This window comes from Falco peregrinus, chromosome 6 (assembly GCF_023634155.1).
Source record: "Falco peregrinus isolate bFalPer1 chromosome 6, bFalPer1.pri, whole genome shotgun sequence".
In the NCBI taxonomy this organism is placed as follows: domain Eukaryota; kingdom Metazoa; phylum Chordata; class Aves; order Falconiformes; family Falconidae; genus Falco; species Falco peregrinus.
The window spans coordinates 32,174,311-32,189,224 of record NC_073726.1 but is presented as its reverse complement, the minus strand read 5'-3'; the positions used below and the strand labels follow the sequence as shown (position 1 = coordinate 32,189,224).

Here is a 14,914-nt window from a genome sequence, read left to right as displayed (position 1 = left end):
TCTGTTGGTATATTCTTCTTCCTATGCATGTGCTGTCGCCTCTGTTGGAGTGAACGGGCAGAGCTGGATGGCCTCAGTGTGTACAGCTAGGCTGGCATGTGCTGTTAGGTAACTGAAGAGGAGGAGAAACAAGACTAGCTGTACAGACTAAGGGCACAAAAGGAAAGAGACAGAACATTTGCCACAGGTAGCATAGTATGCAGGAAGGGTGTATTGGGCATAACTGGCAACGTTTGATAGTGGGAGGTGGGCTGCAGACCAGTGTAACCAGTATGATGAGGGGACTGGAGAATAAAAAAAAAAAAGGGAGGTTTCACAGAGGCAAGAGGTGTTTTCCCTAAGACTGTGCATGTTTGTTTCAATCTCAGAATCAGTATTAGTTTTAACTGACAATAAACTAAATTAGGAAATCAGGTCTGGATTTGAAAAAAATCTACCTGCAATTAATTGAATAATCTAAACTTTTGAGTATTTTTCATTCAAATCTTCAGGTTTCTCTTCCTCTCATTAAGTAAGTTTTATGGTGAACATCAACACCATTACCTTCAAAGCCCCTGCAGAATGTCAGAACCAGATCTCAGTGGTGTTGAGTTTGGGGAATGGAACCCCATACTCTGTTTTTAGTAATGTGACAACTCCTGAACTTCAGGCTTTGTTCCATATAGGGTGTTAATCTACTGTTAAGTAGGAGTACAAAGGCAGCGGCAGTACGAGTTTTAAAACTGAATAAAATATCAAAATGAGAAAGTGTTAAGATCTCACCTGTAGCAAGTATGAGCCAGGGGTATCTGCACTGGAACTCTCATTTTGTATCGTATTCTGTTGGGTAATAGCATCCTCCTTCTTTCGCTCCTTCTGCCCTGCTTCATCATCTTCATACTCATCAAGGCTCTAAAACCAAAAACATTCAGATATAGTTTTTGTATGTTGTTTCACATTCTTCCCACATTTCAAAAATTTCATGCATCAGTGAATATTTTCAAAGATTAATTTCATATTTCAGAAAAGCTTAATTGTTTAAATGCTTTCCTTTCTGTGGCTATTGATATCTTCAATACAAAAAGTCTGACAACTAACTGATTTTTCTTAATCACAAAACCAAACAATCAAATCAAGATCCAACTTGACAATGCTTTAGGCAACATTGTCCAAGTTCAGTGCTAATCCTGCTGTGAACAGGAACTTGAACTATACTTGAGGTTCCTTCCATTTAACTGACTCTGTAATGTTTTCATAAGCAATAGTTTTACCTCTACAGAAGAGATTTCAAGGAAGTATTCATTTTACTCTTCACTCAACAGCTGACCTTTTTTGACACAGTAGCATCTGCTGAGATTGAAGCATCAGTCTTAATCACCCATCTTAATTTTGCTCTCCCTGTCTTTGGTTTTGCCTTTGGAAGTTTACCATTGAAAATTAGTCATTTTAAAATTTAAATTAGTTGGTCAGTCATTCATTATTAACAGATATGTAACATTTCAGTTCTTCAACACAAATGTTTCATTCTAGATTTGCTGAAATACTTCATTCAAAAATATTACATTTCTAAAACACTGACGACTGACAGGTGAGAGACAGGAAAGATAAATCAATCCATCAATAACACTGCTTCTGTTCCAGCTCAAACCCATGCTGAGGCTAGGGTAGAAACGTGAGGACTCAACCAGCTTTGGACTAGGTCAGCTATGTCTAGATTGGTCTATTAATTTAACATATACAAATTTAGAGAAAGAAAAAACCCACAAGCTTGTGTTTCGAAGACCAACTCAAAGCAGGCACAAAGCTCCAAAAACAAGTAATTTGACCACAACATCACAAGTTGTTTGCCATGTGTATGAGACCTAGTTGGAAAAATACAAGGAACTAAACATTCTAAGATATCAGAAAAAGCTTCTGAATTAATGTGCAAAAGCTTAAGAAACAGAGAAAAGGGCTACATGAGAACAAAGATGAATGTCACATTATTTCAAGGGAAGTTTCTAATGCACAAAACCCAAAATCACAGGATTAGATACTAACGATCTCTGACATCATCTTATCCAAAGGACACAAAACTAATCAAAAGCATATAATGAGACTGCTGGAATGCAGTGTTTTTTAAAAAAAGAAACCCAGTGCTATTTACTAGCTGAAAATAGCACTACTATATAAAAAAAACAACTTAACTGCTCCAAAGCAAACACTCTGGTGACAGAAGTGCTATAAAACTGGCAAACTAGAAAGGTATGTTTTCAAAAGTGAACATAATAAAGTGAATGTAAGTGAACCTGAATAGAAGCCATTGAAACTCTCTACAGTAGCACACATAGCAGAATACCAATGCAATATCACCAGTCTACTTCTAATCAACATTTTAATACAAATGACGTAGGCCTGTCTACTTCTATCGCAAAGAAAAGGCATACTTGAAAGATTAATACAGCTGAATCATTATACATTCAATAACACTTCCAATAAGTGGTCTTTTGAAATAAAATTATTATAAATATTTGATTGTCTCAGGTCCATTTTTAATGGAACATTCAAGAAACATTGTCACAGCACATTCTAGGAGACTATCTTTAAATAAATATCCTCTACCTTTCATAAATGGTAAAGCTTAAAAATTTTGGTAACGTAAAAACTTAAGTCCGTATCCTAACTTATCCCATTGTCCTAATAATACATTCTGAAGTGACAGAAAAAGAAATAATGAGCCACTATTGCAACAAGAAATGTGAGTGATCTTCAGCTCTTACAAAACCAATCTCTTTCAGAAAAACCTATGAGGCTCACAGGATGTATCACATAAATTAAGACTAATGTCATGCAGATGAAGAATGATAGCGTTAGAAAAACAGGAAAAGTTTTGGATTGTTCTTCCAGCCTCCAAGTTGTTCATGTAAGCAAATTGAGATCCTAGATAAACTCAACAGAGATAGTTTGACATGAGTTTGGAAGAGCAGCCTCTAATAAATATAAGAAAAAATCGACTGGAGACAGAAAAGACCAGTAACCTTCACACATTTCAAAAAACTTTTGCATTTTCAAGGAACAACATTCTTTAAGACAAAGCCTAAAGCTCAAATTACAATACTGCACACACACAAAAAAAAAGTCTTTGTAGCAACTAGGCAGACAAGTGCTCCTTTCTTCACAAATTCTCTCCTTCAGATACATGCTTCTCATAAGCTTTCCAGAGACTATCAGCATTCCACAGAAATGCTCTTCTCTGAATACAGTTACATCTGTGAGGAAGAACGTTATTCTCTCTTTTGATACCACATCACCTGCTACTAACTATTCTCTTAGCAGTTTCAGACAAAACAAAATGCCATCATGAGATATAAAATTTCCAGCCACAAAATTTTAAACTAAGCATTTTCATTTAGTATTTGCCAGGGATGTCCACTCTCACCCTTTCTCTTTTTCTCAGGAGTGTCTGAGATCACAAAAGGCTGCTAATCAACACCATCAAGAGGTATTCGACACCCCCCCCCCACCCCCACCCCAAATAATCCATACTTCCAAAGTTAAAGGCTTTCTTCCCAAGCACAGAACAGTTACCTAAACAGTTAATGCAAACCTAATTTGGAGCATATAATCTCTGCTTTAAGGGCTACTAGGGCTTGCTCCCACTCCAGTTCCCTTTGCCGGACAGGCCTCAAGCCAGCTAAGGCCAACACAAGTTTGACTGGTGAGAATTACAGAAGCAGCGGGTTTTCATTACTTCTTACAGATGAGGTAGAGGAGTCAAGGACAGGTTGATCCTCACCACTTGCAGCTGACACGGCAAATTTGGCTAGGGTTGCCAATGCCCTCCTGCCCTAAAGCAGATTAATAGTCACTGTCAAGAACCCTCTGTGGCTTCCCAAACACAAAGGTTATGTTCCCCTTCCAAACAGACACACACATACCTGCAACACTAATTAAAAAGATGTCCATGATGCCCGCTGAGCACAAGTCAACATGATAATAACTATGGAATTTAAACATTTTACTGTTTTTTTACTGAAGATATTTTGTTTCAATAAGCATTAGCCTTAATAAGGAAATACATTTGTTTTGACTTACGATGAAATAAACTTTCTTATGCAAAATAATACTTCACATTCAATATCCTGCTTTGCACTTCTCCATCAGCTTCGGTTAGACTGCTGATCTTAATGCTATTTATATTCTAACTTTTACAGTAATAAAAATCAAGAACATCCAGGTTTCAGTTGATAAGATTAATTACTATTGAAAAATTAAAAATGTCCAAAGTTCTTACACGCTTTAAAAAACATTTTTATTCAAACTGCCCTGCAGCTGAAACAGCCTCAGCTCACAGGACATTCCAATCAGATGGATTACTGTGGTTTGCATTTCAGGCTTCTCTCAGCTACTACACTTTGCACTAGCAACTAGTTTCACATCATTGAAAGAGACATAAACGCAATAATTACTTTCTCTGTCAGAACAGCAGAGAAATGGATTTGTAACCATCGAGGTGTAATTCTGACCCATTACATAATTCTCTCTGTGTATTCCCTTCCCCCCGCTTTTTTATTTTGCTGTTAGGCACATACCATTTCAGATTCTTATTTTCCATTATAATCATCTGAGTTTGGTACAGCAGATATTCAATGTGACATTCCCACATCTGATCTCAATAGAAAGAATCCACAGAAATTCTTTAGGTTTTCTAGCATTTCAGTAAATGTTTGAAGCTGTAGTATAAACATTTTTCTGTAAACCTCTAGTTTGGAAAATACAAGCAGAATAGGATGCTTTCAAAGGAATCAGACTGATGAAAGAAACAGCCACGAAGATATCCCCACATTCCAGCATGCCACCAGCCTGCAGTTTAAGACGACATTGTACAAAGAATGATTCACTGATTTGCTGTCTACAAACATTTGTGCATTGCTAAGAACAAACAAAAACTGGGGAGGAACTGTCTTTGCCGTGCAAACAAGCCATATTCCCTACATGCAAGAGATCGGTTTCTGAGTGCACACAAGCTGCTCTCGCCACAAGAAATGGTGCTGAGTCAAAATGTCGCTATCCCCATCCCCCTTCCTGCACCAACTTGCTTTTGCCTTGCAGTTCTGCTGGCCAAGCACATATCTAAGAGCTTCCCAGTTCATTTCATGAAAGGTCAGTCAGGTTAGTTTCAGCAGTTATAATTGGGCCGACTGAGACTGCCTGAACCAGATACAAGCCCATTCAAACTATTTCACAGAACTCCAGGAACAGTTGTGCTACATCAGCTTTTTGAAAATGACGAGCACTTCAGATAAAATATTTAATCAGTACAGCAAGATGTGCAAGCAGATACATACTTTCAGTAAAACCCTGTGTTCAGCTTCACATTGGGCAATAAACAATCTCTAAAACACAAGCACCATCAGTTCTCTTGACTTTTTTCTAGCTTCTTAACCATGCTAACAATCTGGGAGAGGAAACAAATCTAAACTTCTTCGCATTTCCCCAAAACAACTTTTTTTTTTTTCTTGGGGTGGGGTGGGGTGTTGGGAAACCCAAACAAAAAAAAAGTTTTACCACAAGGACATTTTCCATGTTTAGTAGAAGTTCTAAGTGCACTATCACAACTTCATATCAAAATGCTGGAAAAGTGCAAAGTTTTCTATTAAATGTAAACACTTCCTAAAGGCTTCCACAGTGGAAATACAAGGCAAGATATAAGAGTTGTTTTTAACTCTAAAAAACCCCACCATAATTAGGCAATTAATGACAACAAAATACATTTTGGGAATCAACATTACTCTTCCCTCAGCTGATCATTCAGAAAAGCCTGGAAAAGCTAACTGCAGATTCACAATGACTATTTTGCACACCATTTCTTCATAATTACTCTTCTTACTGCAGCAATGAAAACCAAATGCTTCCACACTTTACCGCGCACAGCTCTGATATCTCTTAAATACTATCTTTCTACCTCTTTGCACAGTATCAAACCTTTCTGTCATCACTCCCCAGAGTACACAAGACCAAGCAAAAATCCCAAACCTCAATGATTTGAGATTATATTGCTTTTCTCTTTCAGAAACACTGTATTTAATCATACCTTTTAAACACACTTTTATTGCAATGTCCAGAAAGTACCAAAATATTTCAGTAAAACAGGTTTACGGTAAAATAATCTTGTATTAGAACAACAGTATAATTGGAAAAAAATACACCCTTTTTACGATGCCTTTCATCACGTTTAGCTTGCCTAAGTGCTTTTCAAGTTGAAAAACATCCTTATATAAGCGGAAAGCGTAATGTTATTCATAGGAACTATCTAAAATCTACAAACAGTTTTACAGATATGGATTACCCAGTAAAGGATTTTATTTTTTTAAGAATACTTTGCCTTAGTTCTCACTTTAAGAGCCTCCAAAAAATGATACTGAACTCGAACACCTCATCTGAATGATCTTTGTGCACTTTTAAAAGTCTGCGCATCCAAGTGGAGTGGCCCAATGTCAACAATTAGTATGAACACAAGCATAGATTTTTAACCCAGATGAAAGTAAAGGCAGGAATCTTTGGTATCTGAGATCAAAAAAGACCCGAATGCAGCAACGGGTCAATGACCAGCAGGTGGGCCAGAGCACAGCTGACTGCAGACATAGGATGCACTCATCCTTGACCACCCTGCCAACAGCAACACAAAAAGACGGGCATCACTTAGACATGAGTGAGGTGCACGTCTTGCTCTACAAAACTCATAGTATACATAAGTCACATTTATATTTTGTTTGAACCCTGTCCTTTTCTCATCCATAACGAGAATTTACAAGTGCCTAGTTTGTACACTCAATTATACATCAGAGCAAATACGGTCTGCAGTCTTAAAATCCACTTAGAAATGTTGGGGGGGGGAGGCAACCAACATATTTGTCTGTATAAGAGCAAAATAACAAAGTGGTTTGCATTCTTTTAAAGCTTTAAGTAAAACATCAACTAGATCAACACCAGAACATCAATTATCCCTCATTACAATAACAAAAAGCAGCTATGTTTGCAGTTTGTTATTCAGCAAAATACATTGTTTGGCCACCACTGCCTTCAAACATACCACAAGAATGAGTTCAAAAGTCAAATGTTTAACTTAAACTAATCGCAAAAAAATCCTTTATCACAAGGCTAGTCAGGAATGATTGGTGAAAGTGCTCAATTTAACTACTTAGTGTGCGATATTAAAGTCACAGATTAAAATGGCAGGGATACAAGACAAACTGCAAAACACAAGCTGGCTAGCGAAATTAAAATCCTTCTAGAAAAGATAAAAACATAACAAAAAATAGGGACTGGCAAGCCATCAGAATTCAGCACCAAACTTTTCAGTAATATGCTCAAAGTTAGCATCTTAGAGCCTTTTCCGATCGATCACCATCTAAGAACAGAAGTACCAAACATCAGAATTGACTTCTGCATAAGGATTTTCAGTCTAACTGCTGATGCCTGTTCCATGGGGAAATTATTACATGACTATAATAACGACTCATCCAAAAGAAGTACCAATGCCTTGCTCTTAAAAAGAAAATAAAAGCCAACAGCAATTAAAGGAGCTAACAGAAAAGCAGCCAAATCCTCTTCTTGTTGGTATGATCCACAGGCAGTTCCAGCTCACCTGCTTTCCAAACCACAGGGCCCAGACTTCAGATGCAGCACAGCTCTATGCACTAAAAGAGTGAATTTAAACATACCCCTCCTCTGAAATTTTGCATGCTGCTGCTCTTACCTCTATGCTCTAATCCAGTTTTACTACTGACGACATGTTTTTTCCCCTCTCTGCTGATGGTTTACATCTGGTATAGCATTAATGAAGACTACATTCTGTACACAGAAATCACTAATAACATTGAACATACACATCTAAAAGTTACAGAAGTGTTCCCAAAAATCACACAGACAGAAAAGAAAAAGTCATAAATCATAATTTTGCTCCAAAGAATAGTCAGCCACCAAACCCATCTCCTAGGCCTCCTAATTAACATTCTGAAATGATGTGTTCTAACTAATACAATGATAGCAAACCAGTGACTGAACAGAAGAAATCTGGCAAAACAAAGTTTGCCTGTTTCATCAGAAGGAAAAAGAATTGTTGAGGATATATGCACCATTGAGGATATATGCACCGTTTGCCATACATATAAGGAAACAACAATCACAGATTGCAAGAACAGAAAAGAGAACTTGTCCCAGACGTACAGAAAACAAGCTACAGTTCACCGACTTGATGCTTGCCTACACTATTTTTCCTATAAAACTTTCTCCTGTATTAGACTGGATTCTAGGAGATACTAGTATTAGAGAACACTTAAACTACCTGAAATGGGAGCAGTTTACCCACCAGGAACAATGGCTGAACAAAAGGCATTCAAAGAACAGTTAGATAATGGAGTTAACATGCCTGTAATCACCATCATTTTAACTTCCATTGCCATGTACTTCTGCCAAACCCAAGCAAACAGAAACAATGCTCCAAAAGAGAGAAAGATGTATTGTCATGCAGATAAAGACCATACAGATTGAGCAGCCTTCTCTTTACAGCCAGAACAGTGACAGAAACAAATCTTGGAGAAGGTCAGCACACTATTTTCAAAATAGAACTATGACTTTAAATGTGACCGTGTAATATAGAGCGTTTTCTTCCCTAGTACATCTATGGTACTTCTAAAAAGAAATAAAGATGAGATCAGTATTTGAGGAATGTTCTGAAAGAAGATCAAACAGATTAATCAGTGTACTGTATTTCTAGCTATCCTATCCTCTGAAGCATGCAGTTTGCAGCAATTTATATTGTCTGACTATCAAGATGCATTTTAAATGTTGTTTTTTAAATGCAGTCCTGATCCTTCACGCATTTCTGCTCTCTCGCTTAACGTGCTAATTGTCATCTTTCTTTTTTTATCCAGCTGAATTCATTCAGTGTTTACACACAGTGGGTGTGGGATTGGTCAAACTAAACAAAGCCGAAGAGGCTGCTGACAACCAAGTAAGCAGGGACAAGTCACAACAATAGACGCAGAACCAATTCCTAGGGAAAAAAACAACTTCGGCACAATGTTTTTTTGAGACTTGTATTGCATTTCTCATTTGGGAGTGGGATCTTCTGAATCTGTAGAAAAGCTGATAGAAATATTAACCAGGTTTTCCACTCTTCCGGTTGTTTCTTTTGAGTCCTAATATAAATAGCTGTTCTAACCAGACAGATACGGACTCTACACTCAGCCATGGGGCAGTAAGAGAGAGGAAGTACTGGAAAAGCACCTTAAACAGGACAGGCATGTATCCGGATAAAAACTGCTGAATTTGACTTTCGAGGCAATAAATAAGCACTTTTGAAGGCCTCAGCACTGATGTCAGGAATAGACAGCACTGATCGAAGCCATGCCGGCAGGCAAAGCACATCTGTAGTACTGAAGCCTGCTAGGATGGTAATACCCGGATAAGATCAAAAAAGTTTGAAGTTGCTGCTGCAGTCAATATTCAAGCTTTTTCTTGGGAGAACACCTTACACCTACAAATTAATCCTAGCAACAATGCTGTGAAGCTGTTTCCCAACCTAAACTTCAGAGATCCCTCTTTAGCTCTGCATTTGGGAAGGAAAACCTCTTCCTCAGGGGTTCTGCCAACACTTTTTTTTTTTTTTTAAATATATAAATGTATTAACGTCCAAGGCTCCCAATGGAAATCCAGTCCAGGTTCTCATAGTACAATCCCATGTCCTAACAGCAAGAAAGTTTTTTATCACCAGTATTTGTACTCCTGCTTCCTACAGAAACTACTCAGAAATTACAGCTCTTTTGTCCTCATAGGGTTTTTTGAAGTCTCTAGTGATGAGGGGCACAGGGGAATGCAGAGGGTGTTCCAGATAGTAATAAATAATATTTAATAATAGTTTAGTATATTTAAGATATGAAAGATGCATGAGTGTGGAGGTTCTTTTAATTCACGTTTGCTAAAAAGTGAAAGATTCAGATTAGCCACCACAGCAATTCAAGGGCTAGACAAAGCAGGCAGTTACCCTTCCACCTGACCAGTCAGCGTTGTATGCAACCCTGAACCAGCTCAGCAGGTGTTTGACTCTTCCCATTCAAAGGCTCTGTAAGGAACCGAGGGAACTATAGGATTGAGTTAGGAGTGAGGAGGAGAAAGCGTGGGAGACTAACAGAGCTGTGGGAAAGGACTGTAGAAAGAACATGTAGCTGATGCCTGGTGCGAGGGAGCTACTCAAGTAAACTGAGATTCCAGCAGCAAAAATAAGCAAGCAAGCAAAGGACACATCTGTTTCAATCTGTCTGAGAAGCAAAACTACACATTATACTTTTTTGTAGCCTTTCTGTCCCTGTCAGATTGAGCCACCCGCACCAAATTTCCCCTGCAGCACTCACCCAAAATCTTCACATTTTGATTATGTCTAAGACAAAACTGGACATACTCCATGCCCAGAGGATAAGAAAAACTAGGACTTCAGGATGGGAGCATGCAGATAGGCAAAACTTTGCCACTCAAGAACATTTCATATGCACGCTTTAAGCCCACAAAACAGTACTAGCAGGTTCAAGTACCTTAGTACAAAAGTAGCATTTGAATATGGTGACCTCAGAACACAGAACATGCAGAGACACAAAACCAAATTAATCTAGGTGTGAGGAAATACAGTATAGGATCATAATAGGAAGAATGAGTCATGTCATGCAGTTGGTTCAAAACAACCGCACTCACTGAAATCTCTCACTTACTGTAACCCATTGCATAAGAGCACAATGGTATTTCCACAGCAAATCAAACCAGAATACAGGAGGAATAAATAAAGCAGGGAAAATGCTGGATAAATAAAAGTTTATATATGCAACTGCAGGAAGAAGTTTGCACAAAAAAAGGCAATTTTCCATTAGTGTTTTTTAATTGTTGAGCGTCTGATACAGTTAGGGGGCTGGGTGTTTAACTATACAGTGACTTGCATACAATATAGCACAAGTCTTGGCTAGGTCTTCAGCAACCAAGAAGTTCTTTGCATGTCAATGGATCTACCTTTTCAGGCCTGACAGCTGAAGCAAATCATTAAGACTTCACTTCATAAGGCATCTGTTATCTTTATTCAAAACATCAACTACTCTAAAACTGCAATAAAGGCTAAAGTCCTTTTCTGAAGTACTCAGAAACCTACCCATTAAAGATGCTCAGGAAACTTTGTTACACATTGACATGGATAGATCTGCTCTGTGCTCCAAACCCAAGGCACTGGCAAGGGTTCCCCTTGCTGAGGCACTGCATAGAAGGGCTACGATACACACCCCCCCCCCCCCCCATTTTCTATTGAGTGGGAAAAGAGCATGAGGTTAAGGTTAAGACTGATACACAAATTAACATGCATCGTCTTCTCCATGGTAACTGTTCACATGCGTTGTTTTCTGTAGACCAAACTGTGGTGTAAACAAGGTAATTCAAGCTTTACCATCCCCCAGTGAAAGAAAGGTAAACAATTTATGTATCCTGTAGGTACCACAGGGTAGGAGCATTCCCACCGTTACCATGGAGCAGCTCTGAGCCATTCATGTGTCCAACCCAACAGCCTTTCACTCTGACCAAAGAGGACAACGAGAGGAATTCGTGTGAGCTGACAGCACTGGAGATGGGATTCAGAGCTCCATTCATCTCACGCAGTAACCTATCACAGCCCAATTATACTTTAAATCATGAGAAAAAATGGTTTTGAGAATCTTAATGATGCTCTAGTAGGAGTCTTCATGTTGTAAAGGGCAGGGGACCAGGCAACGACATGGACACAACAACAAAAACAACAAAATAAATTCCCCAGCCATCCCAGCCATTGCTACACTTGCACTCCAGTCCAAACTAGGAGAATGCACGTGAGGAAATATCCCAGGAGGAATCAAGACTGAGGATTCTGCTGTTCACATTATTAAAACATGTTTTTAATTTCTCAGACTACAAGCTAAAGCCTGTAATAATGTCACTTGGAAAACAGAAGGCTGAGTGAGCATCCGAGGGTGAAGAGGAATGTTTTTACAGGCGCAGTTAGTAAATACCACTGGCTCCTGCAGACATTTTTCCTTAAATGGAAATTAACATGGCTTTAGGTTAGGAGAAACAAAAAAATCTCTTGATACAATAGAAGTGATAGGTTAGCCATTAACCTTTTACCACCTGCACTAAAAGATATAAAAATTAGCAGGATATCTATATATAGATAGATACATATATATTACGTTTTGTTCTGCAAATACTTAAAACCCTTCCCCTCCCCTGCCACATGATTCTTGTCTGTAGGTTTGGAAGAGTAAGGAATCCAAAAGTCTCTCAAGCACTATTAAAACAATGTGCGAATAGAAAGTCTCTGCATATCTGTGACTAACTGTATGAGGGCACTAGACAATTTAAAGAAAGGAAACCACTCCAGATAGAATCAGAACTGAACCTTCACCCTAAAGTTGAGCCAAACTTTATTTGGACACTGTAGTAACTACATTTCTTTGATTTTATTTTTACTTCCTATTTTTTATTTTCACATGCCCCCTTGAAATTGCTTTTTCCAGCCAAGAAAACAAGAGTTCTCCCTCCCCCAAGATTCCTAACAAATTTAACAACATAACAGACAAGGGCTAAGGCTCCACAGCAGCTTAAATTAGCCTGTGTCCATTTAGCCATACTCCAATTCTCCCTCTTTCCCACTCCCTCCCATGGGCACCTACCAGCCCTCTGCATCATCTCCCCTGACACTGGCAAGTCACGTCAGCTCAATTTACTAGCAGAAAGCTACCTCTGTAAAAAGTGAATATTGTCTTTTACATACCTTGGTCTAGCTAGCTACAGGATCAAATGAGTGCCAGGGTCAGCACAAGTCAGTCAGATATAAGCAAGGGTCCAAAGCAGCCTGGACACTGAAAAGGTTAAACTCTCACAAAATCAAAACCTAAGCAATTCATACCAGAGATTTACTGAAGTATTCATCCAAAAGCACAGAGAGATGTGGAATATTATTTATATCCCAAAACAGTTAAGTGTCTCTGACAATAGTAAACACCATCTATTTTTAAGGGGAAACAAACTCTTGATTCAGATTTCAGAGCTCTGACGCATGCCAAGATGACTTCTTTAACCTGCAGCTTGTATGGGCTACAGAACAGTTTTCCCCTTTATAAACTGCATGGCTATTACTCTAAGTAGCAACAAGAGGACTACTACAGAGCTGCAGAGCTTATCCATCCATCCACTGGAAATTTCACCACCACACCATGTAACAGCATAGCCCCATGTCATGATTCCCAAGGTAAAAAAGCCCATCAAGAGTTAAGGACAGTGGATTAATGTGCACCTTGCAGCTTGGCTCCACATGCAGCTGGGCCACTACAACTGAAAGAAAACTGCAACATAAATAGAAATGTGCAGGATTGGAGAGAAAAGACAAGCTGGACTTCTTAACTTGGCTTTTCCACCACAAAAAGCATTGAACTCAGAAATACCTACAGACAGGCCAAACAGCCCAGCCTCATCTTCTTGCACATACTGGAGCCTGCACTGCCCATTCTTCAGTCCTGGCGTAGTCCTGGCGTAATGTTTACCTGTACGGAAACTGATTCTGCCGTAAATTAATTCATCAAAACCCAAAAAATATTATTTTCAGACCTGCCACTCCCCTTATTATCAAAACAGGTGTGCACGCACAGCAAAAGGGACAGCACAAAGATAGGAACCACTAGACCTGATCTAGCTCCTTGTGAAATTTCTATCAAATTACCCCCTCTCTTGGCACAGATAAGCAAAAATGCCATTAAGATATGTGTACTTTGTATACACAGCATTCTTCACATTAGTAATGTGTCCTGTTAACATATGCAAGTAGTTTTAGGAAGAAATATCCATTGAAATCAAGACCACAAAGATCATAACATAGCTATTACACTATGCCTTATGTACTACGGTTTGGGTATTCTCTTATTACTGCCTTAATTAGTTTTCCACATTTCTTTTAAATGGAACTCCCTTTTTCTTAAAACAATTAGAGCTCCATTCACACTTCCATTATTTTTTTAATTGTCCTTCTGACAGGGATTTGTAATAAGATAAAAAGAAAGTCTTGTTAATTAAGCTGTAGTAGTTTTGCCTGAAATGTAACTCTGGCCCAGGATCTTTTATGGCGGTGAATCTGAAAGTGTGAAACAGCTACCTTAACATTTGGCTATCCCCATTTATATGTAACAGAGTATCGTCTTAACTGGAGTTGGGATAATAAAAGGCTCTGACTCTTCTGTGGCTGCTTTTCAATTTATGTTTTTTGTTTAAAGACTGTTTCTAGAATGTGTAGAGAAGAAAGGAAGATGTAAGTACATCTATGTATTGTCATATCAAACACCCACAAAGGCTTTCACAGTCACCATAGACACAAAATGCTGTAAGAAAGGACTACTCCCAAAAGTCCAACTAACATTATAAACAACTTAATGGGTCAGTAACAGGAAAAAAAAGAAGAAAAGAAAAAAATCACTTTTCAAATAGGATGCAGACTGGTTCACTTACACATCTCATCGAACCTAGTAAGATTCTGTTGCAAAAACAACAAATACATTACATAAACCCCAACAAACAAAAAGCAACACACACAAAAAAAAGGGGGGCACAGAGCAGTCTGCCTAGAAGAGCAACCTTCATCATGAGATCTTAAAAAACACATCAATGTTAGATAAATGTCAGGGTTAACACAGGTAACAAGGATTCAGCTGGGCCAAGATGACAACTAGAGGATTCTTCAAGGTGCCCTTCAGCCTTATTTTCCAGGATTATATAACACTAACTCTCTGCAGAAAAAACTGCAGCAGCAACACATATAACAAATAAGGATAATAAACTGCACCAAGAACATATCTCTCCCCACCAACCTTCATGCACACATCCCACATAAATGAACTGC

At 38.5% G+C, this 14,914-nt stretch overlaps 1 protein-coding gene across 2 annotated transcripts in view; it reads right to left on the bottom strand.

Annotated features, from left to right (window-relative positions):
- The window catches only part of PAWR (pro-apoptotic WT1 regulator), an 84,575-nt gene that overhangs the window by 40,987 nt on the left and 28,674 nt on the right, over nucleotides 1-14,914 (bottom strand). For both annotated transcript variants that reach the window (XM_055808599.1, XM_055808600.1), the window contains exon 3: nucleotides 763-891. In XM_055808599.1, coding sequence (XP_055664574.1) covers nucleotides 763-891 — 129 coding nt within the window. The remainder of the gene's footprint in view (nucleotides 1-762; nucleotides 892-14,914) is intronic.